Source organism: Schistocerca americana, chromosome 4 (genome assembly GCF_021461395.2).
Source record: "Schistocerca americana isolate TAMUIC-IGC-003095 chromosome 4, iqSchAmer2.1, whole genome shotgun sequence".
Classification (NCBI taxonomy): domain Eukaryota; kingdom Metazoa; phylum Arthropoda; class Insecta; order Orthoptera; family Acrididae; genus Schistocerca; species Schistocerca americana.
In genome coordinates this window covers 321105105-321131216 of record NC_060122.1, presented here as the reverse complement: position 1 = coordinate 321131216, position 26112 = coordinate 321105105, and the positions used below count along the sequence as shown (strand labels likewise).

The 26112-nt window shown below is 42.9% G+C and overlaps 1 protein-coding gene across 1 annotated transcript in view; it reads right to left on the bottom strand.

Annotated features, from left to right (window-relative positions):
• Positions 1-10546: 10546 nt before the first annotated feature.
• The window catches only part of LOC124612404 (very-long-chain enoyl-CoA reductase), a 54193-nt gene continuing 38627 nt past the window's right edge, over positions 10547-26112 (bottom strand). Inside the window, exons 5-6 of the mRNA XM_047140590.1 lie at positions 12162-12354; positions 10547-10835 (exon numbers count right to left, since the gene is read on the bottom strand). Of these exons, the coding sequence (XP_046996546.1) occupies positions 10708-10835; positions 12162-12354 (321 nt within the window). The 3' untranslated portion in view covers positions 10547-10707. The remainder of the gene's footprint in view (positions 10836-12161; positions 12355-26112) is intronic.

Here is a 26112-nt window from a genome sequence, read left to right as displayed (position 1 = left end):
AGTTTCATAAATGTTGATTGGGAAGATGATTGACTAACTGTGAGAAAATCCCCATGATTGTCAGTGTCTCCGATGGCACGCTCCTTCCAACTGGGGGGTCCCCTTCACAAGGGGCACACCTGCCTTAGTTGATTGTTCACACCTCAGGTCATACTTCCTAAACACGTTACAGAGGGACCAATCGGTAATTTGGGGAGGTTGCAGCTCAGGCCATCTCCCTGGACCTGGCCTGCACCATGGGGTACTTGCAAACCCTACCTGTCGACTCGAGGCTGGAAATTACACGTTACCCAGTCACCTGTTACGCATCATATGTGTGGACCAGCCTTCAGGAGAACACAGGGAGGAAGGGGGGGGGGGGGGGGGGGAAGAGAGAGAGAGAGAGAGAGAGAGAGAGAGAGAGAGAGAGAGAGAGAGAGAGAGAGAGAGAGAGAGAGGTACCTGAAACACCGAAGCGGAGGAATGAGAGGAGAAGGGAAACTAAGAAAGGGAAAGGGTGCGAAAAACGAAGGTGAGACTGTTTTTACATCAGAGACAGATGATGCAGATCACCCCCTATAAACACCCCAGACATGTTCTGCAAGGGAGCAGTAAAAGAATAGCAATGCCTGAGACAATTTAACAATTAAAACATTTATTCCATTTATTCATAGAATACAACTTTATACGTTTGTCAACGAATTAAAAATAGTGAAAGAGGAAGGCTGGGGAGGGGGTGAGAAGTCTGCTGTGAGAGACTTATCATTTACTTATTTTTTCAGTAATTAAATTGCAATTCAGATTTACTAGTTGCAATAATGTGTGCAATTAATAACTAAACACACAGGACAAAAAATTTAGTTACTCCTAGAGACATCAGCCTAACACTATATCTAGCCTAGTGTGGAAGATAGTCCGCAAGTTTCTTCAGATATGAACTCACTTCATTAGATCCATGTAGCTACAAATGTATGAGGCCAGTGATTCCTATGTATCACAAAGTGTCAGAAATAGTAAACATATTTGCTATGAGATTAGGCAATTTACTAGGTTTTGAGGTGTGAAGGGGTGCACGAGTATTTGTCAAACCAGGGAAGTATGTACGCTTCCTTGTAAACACAGGTGTTCTCTTCAGAAACTCATTACGAATATGTAGAAACAGCAGCACTAAGTTACCTACAAATGAAACACCCTGGTTCATATTTACAATGCCTTGAAGAGTTGGACGAAGACATTGTATGAAAAACAACGCAGCAATCACCTCCAACACCCTCCACACACAGTGGGTCGAATACCTGATTGGGCTGGCAGTGCACCCTACACCATGTAGTGCTGCCGTGAGGAATGTGCTGTTGTGAAGTGAGGTAACTTACTTTGTATGTCAACTGTTTGAAGTTTCCTTTGCGATGTTCTTGAGAAGTGGTTGAGATGGACTTTCATTCACTAACAGTGGTAATTCCTGACAGGTTCACTTAGCAACACATGGAAGCGAGCACTTGATAAAGGAAGAGCCCACAGGGAGGTTTCTCATAGTTTACCACCCAATACGAGTGATGGAATGCTGGATACAGACCACAAACATTAATTACCTATGGACATTGAGAGCTCAACCGCCTTATGTGCCACTTCCATCATGTCATCACAATATAATCTAGTACTCTGGGTATAAAAAGTGGGAGTGCTAGCAGTTTCATACCCATCACATGTGGCACCAATAACGGCAGTCATTGAAAGTTTGGGGTTTTATCCCAATTTGACACGACTTGTAAACTGAGGTCCTTTTATCCAGGTTTAGAAACAATTTCCACTGGCAAGTCACGACACTCATCTCAGATTCAGTCAGTTAAGATCTTTTTACAACCAATGTTCTTCCATCATGTTACGCTATTCACTCACAATGGGCAGTGTGTTGATACACCAACAAATCAGGCAACTCTGTTCTTGGCGCATTCATGGGCACATCTGAATACAATACAAGGTGAGTGATATAAGTAATGAGACAGACTTACCTATCAAAGCTTTTATCTTTTTCAAACAACAATATTGTTCCCTTCAACAGCTACAACAGTCGGAGTCAATCCAGTCTCGGTAGCAACGCTGAAAAGCTTTAACTGGTAAGGCCTTTAACATGTCACATTCTTCTGAATGTTCTCCAGAGTCTCAAAATGATGTCCTTTTAAGAGAATTTTCAATTCTGGGAAAAGAAAAAGTCACAATGAATCGGGTCAGGTGAACAGGGACTGTGGAACAACAGGAATGCCTTTTGAGATAAAAAATCCCATGGCAGAAGTGGCCATTTGACACGAGATGTTGCCATCAGCATTCACTTGTCTGAAATATTTGGCCTCACTCAATTCAATCTTTTCCTGAGGCTTTCAAGAACGTCTTTGTAAAACACTTTGGTAACAGTGTCGTGGAGAAAAGTGTATTTTTGATCTTGAATTTGCTCATTTGAGTTTCTTTGGTCACGGAGATCTCAGTGTTCCACTGCTCACTATGACGTTTTGTCTCGGGAGAATATTAAAAAATTCCTGCATTATTTCCACACTGCAGCTTAGCACACACATGTAACTTGTTTTGATTTAGGGTGCAAAAACAACTGGGGTCGTATGTCCCCATATCAGAACTGTAGGAGAAAAAAGAAAGTTAGAGCCCAATTGATTGGAGGAGCTGAAACCAGGGACTTTGAGAAAGGTCCATAAAATATGCCACAGAAAAACAGAGGTCCGAACTAGAGATTAATGTCTTTCACCATATTGCTACGATGGATAAAAAGTAAAATGTGGTCGACAGCCTGTGTGTCATTTGATAAAATGGCTGATAACTCAGACAGCAAACAAACGAGAACATAAGCGGTTATACAAAACGCATTCGCCAGGAAATTGCAAACTGTCAAAGGTTGAGGGCAATGAGCAAAAAGTGGTGGCGGAGCACCACTTAACAAATGGCAATGGCTAGAAAGACAGTGCACAACATGCTACGATGCTAAAATGATCTCACAGCGAGAGGAGGCCATCCAAGTTGCTGGGAGAGGCATAATTCTCCGGAGCTTATTCCCATAAAGGGAGGACCAGTGGTGATGCCAAAGTGACACCACCTGCTAACAGACAGAGACACAAAGATCATTGGAGAGAATGGAAGAACTAGCAGGCCGAGGCACGAGGACTGCAGGCTTGGCAGAAGTGTCAGTACCCTTGTTTTCCATCAGATCGACAGGACCAGGAGCCCACATCACAATGGCTTGATCAAAACTGAGCAAATGGCAGCTTTCCTGGACCTGTTGCACTAAGGGATGGACAGTGAACAGCACACATGGGCTCTGAACGGCACTGAGATAGTTGGAGCAGATACAATTGAAAAGCCTGTGTCTCCGGATATACTGTGTGGCCCAATAAAGGGCGAAGAGCTCTGCTGTTAATACTGAGCAGTCATTCAACCGCAGCCCCTCCAAATGATGTAAAAAAAAATCAGCTGAGTTCCTGATATGACGTTCACACCGACCAACTCGTGGACTCAACAGAGAAACAAGATGCTCGGCTACACGATATGTCAGAGCGCCGATATTACTCACTATAGGACAGAAAGGAACCCTTTCCTTGTGTATCTTCAGAAGGCCATATAACCTAGGGGGAACAGCACTATAGGTGTCTCTTGATAGTGTCCTGTGATAAACCATTTTTCTTCAGGAATCCTGCTCTCTCCCTTGTCAGAAACAGAGGGATAGAGTCAATGTTACCTCACCTGCTAGTTCGTAGTCTCACTATCAATTTCTCTGACTTTGGCCATCTTTGGTGGCACTAGTGTTCCTGCATCAGTCTAAGAACTGAGGTTTTAAATTTGCCTGTACATCACCTGTCCGTTGCAGTTTGTCTTGAAAATGGCGGGATGTACTCCCGCCGAATTATCGGCGGTCGCTGAAAATATTACCTGGCTGAATACCCATAAGTTGTCTGAAATTTGTATATGCCAGGAGACACTCAGGTCTCACCTTTAAAACTTCGTTTCTTAAAAATCCTGAAGGAAATGAGGCATGTGGCCACGGAAGCCCCACGTGTAGAGAGTACAGAGGATACCAGTCCTCCAGCAGGTGTCCCAGGCTTTGTCCAAATTGAGAAACATGGCCAAAGTCTGCTATTTCTGCAGAAAACCATTCATGGCATGGGTTGAAAAAGTGACGAGATGGTCAACTGCAGAACGGTGAGCTCTAAATCCACACTGAGCAGTGGTCAGTAAATTATAAGACTCAAACCACCATACCAGCTGGGCAAGAATCATATGTTCCATCACCTTCCAAACACAGCTAGTGAGAGAACTGGGGTGATAACTAGAAGGAAGGTGTTTGTCCTCACCAGGCTTAGGTATGGGTATGACAGTGGCTTCATGCCCAGTGTCTGGCAAACATGCCCTCTGCTCAAATGTGATTGAATGTATGAAGGAGAAAGTGGACCGGGAAGGTATGCGAGAGCTCGGTCTACATAGTTCATGGCAGAAAAACAGTTGGCTGTGTGCACTGGTGACACGGAGGTTGGCCAGGTGTAGGCATCACATGGCGACGCCGTCGATGGGGATCTCGAAGTTGGTGAAAGAGAAGACAGTTTGCCTTTGCTTGATTTCTTGGAGCCTTTCCAGTTGGCAGAGGGGCACGAGAAGTCTTCGTGTGAATGTTTCTTCTGTCCTTTCTGGCCTGCCAGTTCTGTAGCAGTTGACTTCACCCCTCGAGGCAAAAGTTTGGTGGCTTATTGCACAGCTGGTGGAGGAGTCAGGGATGCTACCATGACACTGGGCAATTTTTATGACCATGGTGCTCAATTTGAGGTTGTATGTCTGTTTGGCAATGTCCTTCATGGAGCGACATGACAGAACAGTACTGTATGTGCCATGTGGTAGAACAGTTTCCAACTAGCCAACAACTTGTGAGCGACTGGGTGAGGCACTTTTTCCTTCACCCGGCTCTCCTGGACAGTCTGCCCATCGATATATATGGGACAATCTCTGGAGGTGGCAGCATGGTTGCCATTGAAATTGATACAGCGGGAAGGAGGCGACTGACAATTGTCTTCATGAGCATCCCTACCACAGGTTACACATCTGGCCGGATGCCGAAATGACATTTGAGTGTGGTTGTAACGATGACACTGGCAGCAGCGCATCGGGTTTTTAATGTGCAGTCTGACTGTGGGAACTTCATAGCCTTCTTTAATCTTTGACAGAAGCATCACTCTATCAAAAGTGAGAAAAAGAGTGCGTGTGGGCACTAAGGATGCATCTATCTGTTCCATCACCCGATGGTCTCCAGTGACCCCCTAATCAGAGAGGTACATTTGAATTCTTGCCTCAGCTACACCATCAAGCAGCATAGTGTAACACCACAGGAAGAATTCAGTGTTCGACAGGCCTCAACACAAAAACGATAGCCATGGAGGAGCAAAGTTGAAGCAGTTGTGCTTGAGAATTGTACGTAGTCCAAAATCAAAGCACTTTTGCATAAACGAACAAGATTTCACAGGGTTGGGAAGTGGATCAACAGCTTTCTGAATAATAAATAGATTTACTGTAGCAAAGGACTGCGTCTTCAGTATATGAAACCACGAGGGACTGTGGCGTAGCTCGCGTCATTCCGTTTATGTTTAGTAGACAATGACCATGAAGAAGATTATTGGTTTATTGCAAGAAAATCCTCCACGATTGCCAGTGTATCTGATGGTGCCCTCCTTCCAATTGGGGACCCTCAGAGGGAGGGGGGCACCCACCTTAGGTCATACCTCCCAACCACCTGACAAAAGGGACCAATTGGCAGTTTGGGAAGGTAGCAGCTCAGGCAATTACCCCTCCCTCTGCTTGGCCTGTACCAAGGAGTATATGTGAGCCCCCCTTGTCAACCCGGGGCCGAGAATTATGCATTACCCAGTCATCTGTTACGTTTCAGGGAGGATGAAAATTGGTGGACAAACTGTTCTGATATGGGCTACTGAAAATACAGAACACATTTCCAAAAACATCCCAGACATATGCCCAAGAGAGGAGGAATAGAACAGCTAGAGGACAGACATGCAGCACAGAAGGGAAAAGATGTGGCATAGGCCTGTGGCAGCCAAGCACGAACCCCACTGAAGAGTACTGAGCCCCCCTGGGGGGATACACATAACTTGATTGTCATGACTAATGTCAGTGGTGGAGGGTCACACGATCAGCTGGTAGCAGTGCTCCAAAGCACTCATTGTGCCCTTTTAAATGGGGATGAAAATTTTTTGTCCAGTGAGTTAATCATGAGCTACTGAGGCTACATGATAGTACCAAACTGTTTGAACAGCCACACACTGTTCACCTGTGAATAAGCAATTTATCAGCAAGACTACTGAACAAAAAAATTGTCTGAAAGTACTATACGTTAATAACACCAAAACTATTTTTAGCAGCTCCAGTAGAATTTTTCATATTCTTAAATTGTAAAAACAGGGAAATGTGTTCACAGAACATATCTATACATGTGCATTATACTGAAGGTGTAGTTTGCCTCTAGTGCACATGAAGTTCTACAACAAATGTAAGAAATTCTTGGAGCAAGTGTGATTTTTTGGTTTGTTTTAGAGGGGAGGGGACCAAACAAAGGTCATTGGTCCTGTAGGATTAGGAAAGGATGGGAAAGGACGTCAGCCATAACTTTGCAAAGGAACCATCCTGGCATTTGCCTGAAGTAATTTAGGGACATCATGGAAAACCTAAATCAGCATGGTCAGATGCAGGTTTGAACAGTCATCCTCCCAAATGAGAGTCCAGTGTGCTTCATCGGTTGGAAATGTGAAAGTAGGCACAAAAATCTAATTTAAGGCTACAGGAATTTACTACATCTAAAAAAAAAAAAAAAGTAACCTGTAACAATGATGCCAAACTCAGTGGATGACTTTTTGTATTCTGGGTAACAAACAGGAACTGAATGGACATTAAAAGACAAACAGAAGAGTAAAATTGGTCAAGAGTGCTTTTGGTGTACCTTAAACAGAAATTTGCAATTAATATGGTACTGATACACTGACTTATAATGTAAAATCCATTTAAAAACAGAGCTTTTCAATGTGCATTTGGAAGATCTATGCTGGGAAATAATATAAGAGGCAGGAAAACAAAGGGTCAGTCTAATAATTATCATCGTAATGAAATGAAGAGGAAACAAGAAATCTCAACGCTTCACAAAGTCTTATGATTTGTAATTCTTTTAGGCTCTTAGAATGAGATTTTTACTGTGCAGCAGAGTGTGCACTGATATGAAACTTCCTGGCAGATTAAAACTGTGTGCCGGACGGAGACTCGAACTCGGGACCTTTGTCTTTCACGGGCAAGTGCTCAAGTTGGTTGAGCACTTGCCCGTGAAAGACAAAGGTCCCGAGTTCGAGTCTCCGTCCGGCACACAGTTTTAATCTGCCAAGAAGTTTCTTTTAGGCTCTTACTATACACACATAACAATAGTAAAGATGGGCTCAGCTACTGACGGAATAAAATGGTGAACTGTATTAACATTATTCCATAAACTGTATGTGTGTGTGTGTGTGTGTGTGTGTGTGTGTGTGTGTGTGTGTGTGTGTGTGTGTTTCTTTGGTTCTAATGATATAGAGCAACTAATAGGTCTCCTCAGGGTGTATACATGGACAAGCAAAAAAAATTCCCGGATTTCCCGGTTGAAAATACACTTTCTCCCGGGTGAAAGTACACTTTTTCCGTGTTAAGTGACAGTATACTTTTCCTTGGCACTGTAAAACTTATAAATCCTTAGAATGTTTATGGTTTTCTACACAGACGTAGAATTTGCCGGCACTTTAGGAAGCGAAACCCAGGGGAAAAAAACACGTTTTGGAAAGATCTTTGATGTGGAGCAACATGTATGCTGCATTTTTTCGTGTTACGGAGGTATAAATTCGAATCCACCAAACACTGCATGTTACTTTCTGAACAATGAAATAGAGATTGCGACGCGCTTTTGTAAGCCAGTCATAGCTCATGTCACATGATCTCGCCAGCTGATGACAGCATAGGACACGTGATGTAGTCAACCAATAGCAAGATCACTCTTGGGTAGTGCGGACACACACACACACACACACACACACACACACACACACACAAAGTTATTGGTTTAAATTAAAATACATAGTGTTGCTAAGAGAAAGACACAACTTTCACAAATAATATTGCTCTCGAAAATTAATAAGCTGCAAGAGAAGCTAAGCTTCCACATATAATGCTGATCTTTTTGCGCGTGTTACACTTCAAACACCACACAAATGTGCCAGTAAAATTTTTAATAACGACGTAAATGTCTGATATGGGCTCGAAATTCTTCTAGATGGTCGTCCTCAAAGCGTTGATTTTTAAATGAGAGTCAAACACTCTTCGATTTAAGAAATTCATTGCACATTCTCCCACATAGTTTATCTTGCGTAAAAGGAAATTTACTTTGAAAGTAACACTTTTCAAACCACCATTCGCAATATTTTTCCGTGACCTGTTAGAAATTGGTCCGTTTCAGCAGTTGCCAGAGAGCGCCAGTTAACAGGCGTCACCGCACCTGCGCAGCTACGATGACGCAGGAAGCCCGCATGTCATAAAACAAACAAGACATCAAAGCATACTTCAAGAGCATCGGAATTTCGTGAACCATACTAAAATGCATAATTCGGCTTTAAGTGCACGATCCTATGTCCAGATTCGGATGTACATTTTCTCGAGTACCAGTACTGTATTTCATGTTTGGTTCTTTATTATGGCATAATGCTGTACGAACTAGAAGATAGAGAATGTGCACTTGAAATGTAGCGGACAGTTGAAACTAGCCAATAGTGTGAAATTAAACACTTTGTTTCAAATAAATTGACTGCCTCAGCGCAAAAGATTAATAAAAGCTATATCTCTTCAGCAAACCGACAAAAATAACTTCATTGCTCTGAAACTAACAACATATTTTAGCATTCCGTAATTATGCGAACATATTTTAATTCATTTGGTAGCTCCCGGCCACAGAAATCCGTTTTGTTTTCTTTTAATGTGAGAGCAATAAACGAAGAGGAAACAGCAAAATCACTAAACGTAAACACAGGTCACGTGGAGACTACCCACCTCCCCACTACAACTCAGACTGCTCCGTGAATCAGCCCCGGATCTACGATATTTCCGAACCGGAGCAATTTAGCCCAGCCACACATCTGTAGCCAGAAGCAGGTGAAGGTACTACTCATACACGACTCAACTGTGCATGTGCAAGAGCCCGCCCGCAACTGCTCAAATGAATCTAATGTAAACAGCTGTCACGTCACGCTCATCGCAGGCAATTTGTTGTTAGGAAGCACTGCATATTCTTCCTAATGCCTTTGCGACTTACATTCCCCCCCCCCCCCCCCCCCCCCCCCCTTCATGTTTTGTTGCTGCAGTATTATTCTGCAGAAGCGGGAAACAGTAACATCCTTCGTTGAAGTATTGGTTCTTACCAGTTAAAATCACAAAAATTTAACTGGTAACTAAAACAATGAAAAATTCCCGGAATTCTAAAAAACTCCCGGGTTTTTCCCGGTTTTCTCCCGGACGAAAAAATTCCCAGGTTTTTCCTGGATGTCCCGGGTCGTATACACCCTGTTTATTTTTCTAGTATTTTGTGTGTTGGCAGTGTGACCATTTATGAAACTTGCACGACAGTGTGATTTAGGAAATGATCGACTATGTAATCTCTTCTATGTAAATCAATCTGTTCACCTGGACTGATTCAAAAGAACTTCAACAAATGGGAATTCTGAATGCAGTTTTATTTATATAAACAAGCACAGGATTCCCTACATACAACAATTACAATGCAGAATAGACAGTATACTACAAATTCTGTAGATAATGTTTTATTCAAGACAGCCACTGAGAAATGTGTGTGACACATAGATCATGCTCTTTGGGGAATGTTTAACTAAGCATTTTTTAAAGTAATTAATGTTTTCCCTTATTTTTTTTGAAACAACATACAGTACCACCAAATAACACTGCAAATAATTTGTTAATAAATGCTTAGCTAGTCTCACTAGTTGTTTCACAAAAAGAAAAATCATCTGTAAAGTCTGTCACTATGCAAGTAAGATTGTAGCTACAGAAGAGGAGTGGAATGGAGTAGAGTAGAGTACAAGACAAATTTTTATACAAGGATAGACAGAACATACAACACAGATATTCTATTTTTACACTGTGGAAATTAAGATAGAATGCCTGTTCTGCACTGAGAAGATAACTGCTATTTAGAATACAATTATGATATATTCTGCAACCCACATTTGTTAAATGCTACCATCACATTTATCCAGATGATCTGATCAACCTACCACAATTGTTAGTTTTTTTCAATGGTTCATCAAAATATAGAATACACTGCAAGTTCTACGAACAACACAAACAAAGATAAACACACAAAAACTGTGAAGTCAGAAGTAGTTTTAAACTACTGTATGTAAGATCTTTGATCAGTAGCTACATGAATGTGATAAACACAGTGCCATTAAGATTATTTTACACATACAACACATTAGGAAACTGTTCCCAGACATTGAACTACAACCAACAATATATTTATTTGTACTGATATTGTTACAAGTCATGTTAAAAAAACATACACACATAACCAAAACCAAAACAACTATCCACTAATGTGGAATGATAGAACACATTTCTTCTGATGGTTAATCCCAGTCATTGATAATTTTTTCCTCAAATGAGGAAAGGCAAGATTGCTTTACGATTTCGAGGATAGTTGCTGAAGTCTTTTTTGTAAGCTCTGTGCTTTCCAATAGCCCAGACAGACATCTGGTACAGACCAGCAAGAGCAAAAATTCCAGCTGCAACAAAAAAAGCAGAATTCATTTTCTTTTTGAATGCTTTTCACATTTTCAATCTAAGTCAACTGAAGAAATTTTAAACAGTAATTAATAGATGCCCAGAACAGAGAAGTTTCAACCAGTAATAACGTTTCAGTCAGAAATAAAATATTCCAGTGCAAGAAATTCTAACTATTTTAAAGATCCCTTTATTTTTTTAACTCACCACTTAAGATAACATATTGAGTTGCAGGCATGCACAACAAAAAGACTGTTATGCACAGAGACACACACCAGAATGCCACTTTCCAAGAAGGCTTAGGCCAAAAAGCTTAGTGTGTAACAATTTTTTCTTTTTGCCTGTCTGCAACTCAATGCGTCATCTTAACAGTGAGTAGGAATCTATTCATTTCATAATTGTTGATATGGACCTTCCATTGTTGCATTACTATCACATTTTTTGGACATAAATGATCAACTTTTACATTTCAAAACAATGTGAGTTTAATGTAGCATCAATAACCATTAGTAAGTTGCTAATGCTATGATATTTATGAAGGACTTGTACGCAAACGTACCAGTTTCCAGACAATCTCAGCACACATTGAAGCAGATAGTTCTCTAGTGTGCTGCATATTTCAAACTCTAAATTCTTGAATATCTGTCACTACCTTAGTGATGAAGACACTGATGAATATCAATCGGGTTTACCATTTAGCATATTCAAGCCTTTTAATATTTAAGCTATGAACACTACAAGTATCACTGTTGTCCATAATTAACAAATCCATGTACTGACAATGGTCAAATGGCATGCTACTTTTATTTATACTGCCAACTATAATAACAGTGCTGCTAAGTGTCACATTCAGTATAAAACACATACTTCACATTGAAAACACATTTCTTCAAGTAACTATTGATCTGTGACAAGAACAAGCAGCACAGCAGAGACAGCTAAGTGACTTCTACACGGACCACTGTTCTGCGCTGTTTACATTCGGCCTTCTGTACTGCTTAAGACTTTACAAAATCTATCATTAGCATGTTCGATGTTGCCGAATTCTAGTTTTCAGTACTATAATGTCAAATCCCAATTTTAATTTGGCTGCCATAATGCTCATATTGTATGCCTCTGATAATATGATATACAAATAAACCAACTACTGCTTTTTGTACTATTATATATTTTCTTTCAAAGTTAAAGAAATAAAAATGCAACATCATAACTGTTCCAAGAACGGGGGGAAATTCACACACACGGAAAGCACAGTATGCAACATGTTGTTCTAAGCATTTCAGTTTTATTTTGTTTGATACTTACTATACCACTAGCAACCATCTTACCTGGTAAACAACTGGTCATAACAGAAAATGCAAACCAACTTCCAAATTCATATGTATAATTTGGGCAAGACACTAAATTGAACAGTGTCGTGAAAGGATTGCCTGTGGCAACTGGAATTTTTCTGATTGTTGTGCCTGGTGGCCGAAGGTTCCGTAAAGCCACATGAATGCTCAGATTACCAAGTTCACAAACCTGGAAGCAGAAATAGAGAGCATTACATATATATATATAACTGATGGCACAACGATTTCTTCAATCGTTCTCAACTATATTTGTTTGATGAGAATGCCAAGGGTAAGTAGAAAGAGAGAGCATTACATACATATAACTGATGGCACAACAATTTCTTCAATTGTTCTCAAATATATTTGTTTGATGAGAATGCCAAGGGTAAGTATTGTACCCAAACAGCAGCATGGCCACAATGAACCAAAGTTTATTCTTCTCCCACATATCAGTAACAACATGTGGCAATACAGACATACATAGAAACAATACAGATACTGATACAAGCAGTTGCTGATAATAAGTACAAACACAATATAAGTGTAAGTGTCTGCTGTGCTGAGATCATTAAGAGGAGAGCTCCTCTAGACAGCACAGCAGATGAAGTGCCACATGCACAAGTCATGTGGCCCACCACAGGCAGCCTCTGATGGTCAGCCCACGCAGATGCCCTTGGGTGGAATATTCGAAGTGTAGCGCACTTGTGATCTGGTGCTGTGGGCACGCCTCTGAAGTATTACATACAGGGTTATAGCATCCCTTCCCCTTGGTAAGAGGGTGGTGTCCAGATGTGAGCAATGGGTTGACTGTTTAAACATCCATGGCCTCAGCAGGGGATACTGCAGGTGATGACAGCGGTGGCGGAAGGAGATTCTGTGCTAGCCATCTACTCAGTTGGGGGCACTGGTGTTGAAGGCACTAGTCCAGCTGGCAGAGGAATTGCCAGTGGCAGCAAGGCACTGCGGGAAGGCCCAGCAGCTTCAGCTGGAGGGGCTGCAACCATCAGGAGAGGCAGAAGGTGGAAACACCCACAAAGAGGGCGCGCCTGCTTATGCAGTATGGATGCCCCACGAAGCCGAGATGGTGACTAATGAAGGAGGAGGACTGGTGGAAATGTGGCCCTCGCTGTGGCATGAGGATGCAGCTATTTGTGGTGGCGTGCTACCGGCCCATAACTGGTGCATACAATACAGAGGCAGTGGCCTTGGCAGCTGTGGACAGTGTCTGGAATCTATTTAGGTTGGCAGACTGCAAGGCTAGGAGCAAACCATGGTGAGGGTTGAGCCAACTGAGTTGGTGGGGTGGCATGAGCACATGCAGGAGGGTGAAAGGCTCGGCTGGTGACCGTGGAGCATCTTGGCCAGGCTCCACTTTCCCACTGGCATAAATCTGTAACAGGGTGTATATGTGGGCAAAGAAAAAAAATTTCTGGATTATTACCAGTTAAAAATGAATTTTCTCCTGGGTGAAAACACACTTTTTCCGTGTTGAGTGACAGTATACTTTCCCTCGGAACTGAAAAGTTGTCAATACTTTGAATGGCTATGGTTTTATACACTGGCGGAGAATTTATCAGCACTTCAGAAAACGAAACTCGCAGAACTTCGCCCGATTTAAAACCGATGGATTTTTGTGCATGGAGATGGATGAAAGACATAATTTATGAGGACAAAGTCAATACACATGAGTAGTGGTGTCGGCCAGGTATATTCCCAGTGGGAGGGAACTTATAAAATGGGAATATTGCCAGGAATATCTCCTTGGTCCGGGAAGATTCCCAAAAATTGGGAATTTATGAAAATTTTTAGATTTTGAATGTTTTAACACTTATTAACAGTTAGAGAACCTTAAATCTAGGTTGTTGTTGTTGTTGTTGTTGTTACCTTCAGTCCTGAAACTGGTTTGATGCAGCTCTCCATGCTACTCTATCCTGTGCAAGCTTTTTCCATCTCGCAGTACTTACTGCAACCTACATCCTTCTGAATCTGCTAAGCGTATTCATCTCTTGCTCTCCCTCTACGATTTTTACCCTCCACGCTGCCCTCCAATGCTAAATTTGTGATCCCTTGATGCCTCAGAAAATGCCCTACCAACCGGTCCCTTCTTCTTGTCAAGTTGTGCCACAAACTCCTCCTCAATTCTGTTCAATACCTCCTCCTTAGTTATGTGATCTACCCATCTAATCTTCAGCATTCTTCTGTAGCACCACATTTCGAAAGCTTCTATTCTCTTCCTGTCCAAACTATTTATTGTCCATGTTTCACTTCCATACATGGCTACACTCCATACAAATACTTTCAGAAACGACTTCCTGACACTTAAATCTATACTCGATGTTAACAAATTCCTCTTCCTCAGAAATGCTTTCCTTGCCATTGCCAGTCTACATTTTATATCCTCTCTACTTCGATTATCATCAGTTATTTTCCTCCCCAAATAGCAAAACTCATTTACTACTTTAAGCGTCTCATTTCCTAATCGAATCCCCTCAGCATCACCCAATTTAATTCGGCTACATTCCATGATCCTCGTTTTGCTTTTGTTGATGTTCATCTTATACCTTCCCTTCAACAGACTGCCCATTCCGTTCAACAGCTCTTCCAAGTCCTTTGCTGTCTCTGACAGGATTACAATGTCATCGGCGAGCCTCAAAGTTTTTATTTCTTCTCCATGGATTTTAATTCCTACTCCGAATTTTTCTTTTGTTTCCTTTACTGCTTGCTCAATATACAGATTGAATAACATCGGGGAGAGGCTACAACCCTGTCTCACTCCCTTCCCAATCACTGCTTCCCTTTCATGCCCCTCGACTCTTATAACTGCCATCTGCTTTCTGCACAAGCTGTAAATAGCCTTTCGCTCCATGTATTTTACCCCTGCCACCTTTAGAATTTGAAAGAGCATATTCCAGTCAACATTGTCAAAAGATTTCTCTAAGTTTACATATGCTAGAAAAGTAGGTTTGCTTTTCCTTAATCTTTCTTCTAAGATAAGGCGTAAGGTCAGTATTGCCTCACCTGTTCCAACATTTCTATGGAATCCAAACTGATCTAGGTTTACTAAGTAAATTCAGCCATTTTAATCCAAGATTTATCATTCCGTGCATTAATTTCCTTGCAAATTCCATGCAAATCATCATTTACCATAAGTCTGGTGGGAAAAATAATTAATTAAAATTTTCACTAAGCCTATTTTTTGGCTAGTTATAACCCCCATATTTCTCTGAATGAAACCTAAACTTACAAAATATTTCTCTGGAGGTGTAATTCTCAACTGGCTGTGATCTTAAGTATTTTTTAATTTTTCCAAACGAATGACTAGGTCATTTTTTTTCTTTTCCTTTCAGAATTCAAAAACTCATTTCCTGTGATGAATTATGATTTATAAATTTATTTTCCAAAAATATCGTTTTCACTATCACTTTTAGAATTGTTAATATTTTAACATCTTAAATCTCAGCTGTAATTTTTCCCCAAAATGCCATTTTCAGTGACTACAGTTTACAAAATTCGCACGAATTTAAAAGAAACTTTTTAGCCTGAAACACCCCTAACAACAACTGAAAACTTAAAAACAATTGAATAAACAAAATTCCAAGTGTATTTTAGTTACTCAGATGGCATATCAATCTTATAAACATTTTTTTTTTTTTTTTTTTAAATGTTGATTATTTCGATGTTGGCAGTTCTAGGGCTAATTCTTTGATATTTAAAACACTGAAAACCAAAAAATGTGTGTATTTCTCACAAAGATGTTTAGTCCAGATCCATATAAACCTGAACATAAAACCTATCCAAATATTTTATTTATAATTTAAAATAAGTAAGAGTGCTCAAATAAAAAGAAGTATTAAAATAAAAAAGCTAATTAAGTTGATTATAACCATGGTTTATGAGGTGGAATCCAAAATTTTCAGGACTGGTGCTACCATCTGGAAAGGAGTAGTAGTATATGTTTGCACCGCTAGGTTGCGAGGGCTGCACATCTGATGAGTCAGCGTGCAGAGTGGCATTCAGCTGGGAGTACGTGGTCCATGTCCACAGTGATTTCCGTATACTCTGTGTTTGGTGTGTGGTGATTTTACGATGGATCCGCAAACAGAACTGTGCATGTGTATCAAATTTTGTGCGAATCTCAGGAAAAAAACTACGGAGAGACTTGCAATGATTCAACAAGTGTTTGGGGGACAGAGCATAAGCCGTAAGCATGTGAGAGTGGCATGCTAGGTTCAGGGTTGGTCGTAAAGACGTTTAAGGTGATGCTTACACTGGAAGGCCTGTTAGTCGCACAAAGCCAGACATTGTTGCCAAACTTCAACAATTGGTTCCTGTGAATCGAAGTCGAACCATTCAAGACCTTGCGGATGAAGTGGGTATTGGTTATGAGACATGTCAACAAATGTTGACTGATGAATTGGTCATGCATCGTGTCACCGCAAAATTTGTACCAAGGATCTTAACTGCCGATCAGAAGGCACAGTGTGTTTAAGTGTACGTGGACCTTAGTCAGACCACATCTGATGATCCAACCTTCTTGTCACGGGTTATCACCAACGACGAGAGCTGGATTTACGGTTATGACCCAGAGACAAAGCAACAATCGTCCCAGTGGAACAGCCCAGGTTCTCCAAGACCCAAAAAAAAGTGAGACACGTGAAGAGCGTGATCATCGTTTTCTTTGATACCAAGGGAATCATGCACAAAGAATTCGTCCCACTCAACCAAACAGTGAATCCCATGTACTACTGTGACATTTTGTGACGGCTCCGTGAAGAAAACGTGCAGCCATAACGGCACAAACTCTGGCGTCTAGGGAACTGGCTGCTGCATCATGACAACGTGTCCTGCCACACGTCCTTGCTAACCAGGACCTTTTTGGGAAAAAACAACATGGCGGATGTACCCCACCCAATGTACTCGTCAGATTTGGCACCTTATGAGTTCGTGCTATTTCCAAAACTGAAACTCAAGTTGAAAGGTCATCGGTTCGACACTAGAGAGGATTCAAGAAGCATCGCTGGCAGTGATAACCACCCTCAAAGAACAGCACTTCCAGAAAACGTTTGAGCAGTGGCGGAAGTGCTGGGACCAGTTTGTACATGCGGATGGGAACTACTTCGAGGGTGATGGTGACTATTAGTCCAAAGATAAGGTTTTTTTTTTTTGCGGTTTTAGGGCGCAAAACTTCTATGGTCATTAGCGCCCAGCCCGTGACTTAGGGAACAGTAAAAAACCGAAATTGAAAACCAGCAGCAATGGGAACAAAGTCATAAAATTGGAGAAACTAAAAACAGAAGGAATGCTTAAAAATCTACTACAGAAAGGGGTTGGTTGTCCCCAAAAACAGCTTCAAATGACTGGCGTCATTTCACTGTCACGAATAAACTGGAGAACGCGGTCGGCTGAGCGCGTGTCATCTGCTAAAATCAACGATAGATCAGGCGATAGCTGTAGACGGGAGCGTAACGGATTAAAATAGGGGCATTCAATTAAAAGGTGTCTTACCGTCCACAGCTGAGAGCAGTGGGGACAGAGTGGGGGAGGATCGCCGCTTAAAAGATGTCGATGGCTAAAGAGACAGTGCCCTATCCGGAGTCTAGCTAAAATTACCTCCTCCCGACGACGCGTTCGGGAGGAAGAGGTCCAAGCGCAAGGAAGGGCTTTCACTTCCCGCAATTTATTATGGGGAAGTGTTCACCAATGCGCATGCCATAAATGAGCAACGTTGCGACATAAACCGCTCCGTAGATCGATGAAGGGAAGTGACTGAATAGCTGGCCGAGGAAGAGAGACTGCAGCCTTGGCCGCTATATCGGCCGCCTCATTCCCACAGATACCAGCGTGTCCCGGGAGCCAGAGGAACGCCACCGAGGCGCCCCCCAGGTGGAGCAAGCGCAGACAGTCCTGAATCCGGTGGACCAGAGGGTGCACAGGGTAAAGAGCTTGGAGACTGAGGAGAGAGCTGAGAGAATCTGAGCAGATTACGTACTGTATCCACTGATGGAGGCGGATGTAGTGGACAGCCTGGAGAACAGCGTAAAGCTCCGCAGTACAAACCGAACACTGGTCGGGAAGCCGAAAGTGATTTGGGGTGTCGCCAACAATATAGGCACTCCCTACACCTAACGATGTTTTCGAGCCGTCTGTGTAAATAAATGTGGCGTCCGTCATTTGTGCACATAGAGCAGCAAATGCCCGACGATAAACAAGTGTAGGGGTACCATCCTTAAGAAATTGACAAAGGTCACGGAGCAAGCAGATCCGGGGACGGAGCCAAGGCGGTGCTGTACCCCAAGTTGTCAAGAAGGTTTTAGGAAAGCGGAAGGAAAGAGAATGGAGCAGCTGACGGAAGCGGACTCCCGGGGGTAGTAGGGAGGAGGAGCGGCCTGCATACCCTACATCAAAGGAGGCGTCGAAAAAAAAAGTCATGGGCTGGATTAGCAGGCATGGAAGACAGATGGCTAGCATAACGACTCAGAAGGACTGCACGCCGATTGGACAGCGGAGGTTCAGCAGTCTCAGCATAAAGGCTTTCCACAGGGCTGGTGTAAAAAGCTCCAGACACTAAACGTAATCCACGGTGGTGGATAGAGTCGAGACGCCGAAGAATAGACGGCTGAGCAGAGGAGTAGACTATGCTTCCATACTCCAATTTCGAGCGCACTAATGCGCGATAGAGGCGGAGAAGGACCACTCGGTCCGCTCCCCAGGAGGTACCATTCAGGACACGGAGGGTGTTAAGGGATCGCAGACAGCGAGCCGAAAGATAGGAAACGTGGGAGGACCAGCACAGTTTTCTGTCAAACATAAGACCCGAGAATTTAGCGACGTCTGAAAACGGAAGGGTGACAGGGCCTAGATGTAAGGAGGGCGGAAGAAACTCCTTACGTCGCCAAAAATTGACACAAACGGTCTTACTGGGTGAGAAACGGAAGCCGGTTTCGATGCTCCACGAGTGGAGGCGATCGAGACATCCTCGAAGACGTCTTTCAAGAAGGCGGGTCCGTTGAGAGCTGTAGTAGATTGCAAAATCGTCCACAAAGAGGGAGCCCGAGACATCAGGAAGGAGACAATCCATAATTGGATTTATGGCGATGGCAAACAGTACAACACTCAGCACGGAGCCCTAGGGTACCCCGTTTTCTTGGGAGGAAGTACGGGAGAGAGTAGTGGTCACCCGCACGCTAAATGTGCGCTCTGCCATAAATTCGCGAAGAAAAAGGGGCAGCCGGCCTCGAAAGCCCCAAGAGAACAGTGTGCGGAGGATGCCTGTCTTCCAACAGGTATCGTATGCTCTCTCCAGATCGGAAAATATTGCTACTGTTTGGCGTTTCCGGAGAAAATTGTTCATGATGTAAGTGGAGAGAGCAACAAGATGGTCAACTGCAGAACGATGCTTTTGGAATCTGCATTGGGCTGGTGTTAAAAGACTGCGGGATTCCAGCCACCAAGCTAAACGGTAATTCACCATACGCTCCAAAACCTTACAGACACTACTCGTGAGAGAAATGGGGCGATAGCTAGAGGGGAGATGTTTGTCCTTTCCAGGTTTCGGAACGGGAACGACAATAGCTTCCCGCCATCGTCTGGGAAAGGTACTGTCGGTCCAAATTCGATTATAAAGGCGAAGGAGGTAACGCAGACTATGGGTTGATAAATGCAGCAACATTTGGACATGGATACTAACCGGTCCTGGGGCGGAGGATCGAGAAGAAGAGAGGGCATGTTGGAGTTCCCGCATGGAGAAAACAGTATTGTAGCTTTCATGATTTTGAGAGGAGAAAGCAAGATGTCGCACTTCCGCTGCACGCTTCTTCGGGAGAAAAACTGGCGGGTAATTTGAAGAGCTCGAAATCTCAGCAAAGTGCTGACCCAATGAGTTAGAAATTGCGACGGGGTCCACTAAGGTATCATGCACGACAGTGAGCCCAGAGACCGGGGAGAAACCAGGCGCGCCTGAGAACCGTCGAAGCCGACTCCAAACTTCCGAGAAGGGAGTGAAGGTGTTAAATGAGCTAATAAAGAATTTCCAGCTTGCCTTCTTGCTATCGCGGATGACGCGACAGCATCGCGCACGGAGCTGCTTATATCGGATACAGTTGGCCAAAGTTGGATGGTGACGGAAAATGCGAAGAGCATGTCGCCGCTCACGTATTGCGTCACAGCATGCCTCGTTCCACCAAGGAACTGGGGGGGCACCGAGGCAATTCGGAGGTGCGTGGTATTGAACGTTCCGCAGCTGTAAGAATAACGTTGGTAAAATGTGTGACCTCATCGTCGACGCTGGGAAAGCGACGGTCATCGAATGTCGCTAGAGATGAAAAAAGTGTCCAATCGGCTTGGGCAAACTTCCAGCGTCGCGAGCGCATATATGGCAGTTGAGGCTGCAGTCTAAGGACACATGGAAAGTGGTCACTCGAGTGTGTATCATCAAGAGCGAACCATTCGAAGCGCCGAGCTAGCGGAACAGTACTGACCGCAAGGTCCAAATGAGATAAATTGGTCGTGGAGGCAGACAAAAATGTGGGGACCCCAGTGTTGAGGCAAACAAGATCCGCTTGGTGGAAGATGTCTAGCAATAGTGAGCCACGTGGACAAGGATGTGGAGACCCCCAAAGCGGGTGGTGGGCATTGAAGTCCCCAACCAGCAAATAGGGGGGTGGAAGCTGACCAAGAAGATGAAGGAGATCAGCTCGTGCCATTGGTGTGGACGATGGAATGTATACCGTACAAAGAGAGAACGTGTATCCAGAAAGGGAAAGACGGACGGCGACAGCTTGGAAGGAAGTGTTTAAATGGATTGGGTGATAATGGAGAGTATCATGGAGAAGAATCATGAGTCCTCCATGTGCTGGAGTGCCTTCGACAGAGGGGAGATCATATCGAACGGACTGAAAATGAGGGAGAACAAAGCGGTCATGGGGACGCAGCTTTGTTTCCTGAAGACGGAAGAGGACCGGCGAGTAGGATCGTAAGAGGATCGACAATTCGTCCCGATTGGCTCGAATGCCGCGGATATTCCAGTGGATAATGGACATAGGGTGAACAGAAAATGGAGGAATGTGACCATGGTCGCTGTCAACTCAACGACTGCTCAGAGCTTGCGACCGACAGCATGGAATGGCATTCAGTCGAAGGCTGAAGATCCTGATCCATAGGTTGGTCAGGAGCAGCTCCTGCCACCAGCGATCGGCCGGTTGACCGGCCACCAGCAGTGCGCCTCCGCGACACAGAAGACGGCCGAGGGCGATTTCCGCCAGGTGGTGCTGTAGATGGCACACGCCTTGGCGGAGAAGGAGAGGAACTGTGTTTCTTTGTAGTCTTCTTGGAAGTATGATGTTTAGATGAAGGAGGAACCGATGGTTGTGAAGTTGCGGTACGTAAAAACTCTTCACGAGTATGCTCTTTTTTCGAAGACTTGGCGTCTGACTTTTGGGCTCGAGATTTAGCAGAACCCGACGAAGGGTGAGCCATAGAGTGGGCAGGCGAAAGTGGTGAGGTTGAACGGGCGATCTTTGCGCTGGCCGATCGGACGACCGTGGCACTAAAGGTGAGGTCGCAAGTCTGCGTGGCCGCCTCCTTCGTTGGCTGAGGAGAAGCAAGGACAGTGCTGTATGTTCCTTTCTGAGGCACGGTGGGCTGTCGACTGGCGAATAATTTTCGAGCAGCAAAGGTCGACACCTTTTCCTTTACTCTAATTTCCTGGATGAGCTTTTCGTCCTTAAAAACGGGACAATCTCGAGAGGAAGCAGCGTGGTCACCCATACAGTTGATGCAGCGAGGGGATGGAGGTGGACAAGCACCCTCATGGGCATCCTTGCCACAAGTAACACATTTGGCGGGATTGAAACAGGACTGGCTGGTGTGATTGAACCGCTGACATCGATAGCACCGCGTAGGGTTTGGGACGTAAGGGCGAACGGAAATTATCTCATAGCCTGCTTTGATTTTCGATGGGAGTTGAACTTTGTCAAATGTCAAGAAGACAGTGCGGGTTGGAATGATGTTCGTGTCAACCCTTTTCGTAACCCTATGAACGGCCGTTACGCCCTGGTCAGACAGGTAGTGCTGAATGTCTTCGTCAGACAATCCATCGAGGGAGCGTGTATAAACGACTCCATGCGAGGAATTTAAGGTACGGTGCGGTTGCACCCGGACAGGGAAGGTGTGGAACAGAGAAGTACGCAGCAATTTTCGTGCCTGGAGGGCACTGTGTGTTTCTAACAACAGGGTGCCATTCCGTAATCTGGAACAAGACTTTACAGGACCTGCAATTGCGTCGACACCTTTCTGAATAATGAAAGGGTTGACCGTGGAGAAGTCGTGACCTTCGTCAGACCGAGAAACAACAAGGAACTGTGGCAACGATGGAAGAACTGACTGTGGCTGAGACTCAGTGAACTTACGTTTGTGAGCAGACATAGTGGAAGGTGAGGAAACCATTGCGGAAGAATCCCCCATGATTACCGGCGTCTCCGATGGTGCGCTCCTCCCTTGTGGGGGCCCTCACTGAGGGCACACCCGCCTTAGGTGATTGTTCACACCTCAGGTCACACCTCCCGACGAACGGATGGAGGGACCAATCGGCACTTTCGGAAGGTATCAGCTCGGGTAATCACCCCTCCCTGGGCCTGGCCGTTACCAGGGGGTACGTACGTGTCCTACCTGTCTACCCGGGGCGGGGAATTACGCGTTACCCCGTCACCGGCTACGCATGGAAGTGCGTGGGTCGGCCTTCAGACACGCACAGTGAGGAAAAAAGAGAAAGGGAAAGGAAAGAAGAGGGGGGTCTCAAACGCCGCAGCGGAGAAAAGGTAAAGAGAAGAGGGAAGGAAAAGAGGACAGAGGAAGGACGAGGACTTGCAAGTGTAGAAAGCAAGGAATTTGGAACAGTTTCGAGCGTCTGTCTCCGGACGTAGGCACAAACCATACTCCCAGAGGGGGAGAAAGGGAAGGAAAGAGCCAGAGGTGAGGGGGGGGGGCGAAGATGGGGGACGGGGAAGGATGCGGAAAGGGAAGGGAAGGTATGCAGCCCGGAAAGGAAGGAGGGCCACATTAGCTCGGGGACCCGTGCTCGCTACGCACGTGTCCACAAAAGAGTTGTGGACCCCCTGGGGGGCCAAAGATAAGGTGTTCAACAGATAGCAGCACCAGTTCCGAAAATTTTGGATAGCACCTTGTAGGTCTTAAGTGTAATTTAATTACAATGAGTTGTAATTGGGAAATTTCATTCTTAGAAGACAAAAGAGGGAATATTTCAAAAAAAAAACCCTACATTATTGCAGCTTTCAGAGAGAGTCATACTTTTTTTTTCAGTTGACAAGTATGTTCGCAAGTTAAAGAACCAGTTTAATTAGAATTTTGTGTGAGATGAGAGAGTGAAATTTTAACATTTAAGCGGCAAGTGACTCAAATACCTTTGAGTAGGCCGCTTCCTATTTTGTTCATTATTGTATTTTTCTTCATTGTTACAAAATGGTCAAGAAAGAACGGACCGTTTGGGACTTCTTTTTACAGCCCAAGTTTATCAAGAGGAATAACTGCATTTTTTGATCACATGGATAACCAAACAAATATAAGTTCAAATTGTTTAAGGCCTACTATTCTTTGGTATGAAAACGGGCATTTATAGTAGTCTTTTTTGTATCTTATTATACTGTAGGTATAAATTGTTTTTATGGTGTTGAACATTAATAATGTTATATGTATTTCATTGTATTAAGAAGGCAAATTACGAAAGTAGTTTGTGTAAAGCGGAAGTAGTTTGTGTACACTGTAGGTGTAGTTGTGATATATCGATTATTTTCTTCATAATTTTTACTCGGGATTGGAAATAAAGCAAAAAGTACTGTTATGTTTATCCCATTTCTCAAAAGTAATAAAAACTTTTTAGGTGGCACAAGTTAATAGTTTTTATTCTTTGTTGTGCCTTTAGTAAATCGTTCATTATCATTAATAATTTTTTTTTGCAGGAGATGCTGAACCAATCCTTTGGAGAGCTTGCAATCAAACAAAGTGGTCCTCCAAACACTGGCCATCATCAATGAAAAGGCTGATCTAGACCCAGCCATTAAAAGAAAACTACTAAACAATGCTGTGTTTTGGGTTAGAATAGAAAAAATAATAAATCTGCTGAAACTAATTGTTGATCTTCTCACATCCATTGAATCAAATGACCCACAAATACATAGAGTGGCCAGAAAATTAAATGAACTAGAGCAAAGTATGAAGGAAAACTTACCAACATCATCCATGCAAAAATCAGAAGAAGAGAGAGTCATGGAAAAGGTCATCAAGAGAAAAAATTTGGGATTCGACCAATCCATCTTGCAGCATTTAGGCTGGACCCTAAAATGCAGGGAAGTTTGTTCAACCCTACGGAACTACTAGACACCATAGGTTTTGTTTGTGATTGTGCTCAGCATATGGGTTTGGACGTCTTAAAAGTAAGAGGAAGTTTAGCCGACTACAGAGGCAAGGAAGGCTTATTTTCAAGAAAGTTTCTTTGGGAAAGGATGGACGATAAGGATAAAATTATCAGGCCTCTATTATGGTGGATGAGGTTGATAGGTACCTGCGACTTGGCACATCTAGCCATAAGAATATTGGGGGCACCAGTAACTTCAGCTGCCACAAAGCGTACATTTAGTAAGTTTTCTTGGTTGCATTCCAAGAAAAGAAACTGTATTCCTTCTGAGTGAGCGCCAAATCTGACATTTCTTTCTTACAACTGGAAGCTCTCGAATGCTCCACCTCCAAAAGAGAAGAAGAAAGAAACAAGCAAGCAAGCAAGCAAGCAGAAGACAACCCAGAGGAAACAGGAGGACAGGAAGAAGAAGATGAAATCCTGAGATTGAAGAAGATGATGAGATCATGTCAAGTGACTAAATTTTTTTTTTTTTGGAAAATGTAGAAGAAGAGGAGGAGGATCAAGATGATTTAATGGACATTGAGACTGACAGTGTCTAGGGAACTTTAAAAACTATTGAATATGGAAAATAAAGATGCTGTATTAAATCTTTTGCCTTTTAGTAGTTTTAATTTGATTTTTATAAGATTTTACATTCTGGTTCTTTTCTAATGATTTTATTCAATTACAATATTTTTGGAACATACAAGTGTGTTCATGTTTTTTTAAATCACATAATACCACACTGACCTATTAATTTGAGCAATTTAATTTTTAAAATTATAAATTCCCAGGAATTTTATTTAATTAAAATTTTATCTTAAAATATATTTCAGCTATTGAGTTTGATTTTACCATATAATTAACTGTTTTTACCTATTAATAGTTTTTTGAGCTATCTTGCTAATTAATCATAAATTACCAGGAATTTATGAATGTTGGAAATATTGCCGGCAATGTTCCCTGGGAATATTTCTTCAATTTTAAATTCCCGGGAATTTTACAACACTAAGAACAACCCTGTGAAACTGGAACGAACAACGAAATCTGTTTATACACGCACAACTAAATGCATTGAAGTCGGTGGAGACATTTTTGAACATTTATTGTTAAATACATTGAGCTTTCTTTTTTCCGGTTTAATATGAATTCACACGTGCTAGGGTATTAATAAAAGCAGATTATCTGACATTCATACATTATTACCATCATTTTTCCAAAATTAAATTCTCTACAACTTCTGTCGAAAACTTTGTGCAGTTGTGTGTAATTTACAAAAACAAATTGAGCCAAGTCGTTAATAAATTAAAAATTTTATGAAATTACGTCTTTTCTTCTCTGGATGTTCTGGGAAACTACTGCAAATACACGTCTGGAATATGTTTTATTAGTTTCATCAGGTCAATAACAACAACAAAAAATGGGTATCACGCTTTACTTGAACCTCATACAGTTCTGCGATGCCTTAAAATTAGTGAAGTTGCTAAATTTCAGGCCCCGCGTGTTTGCCCAACTCAGTGAAACTAAACACTTTCG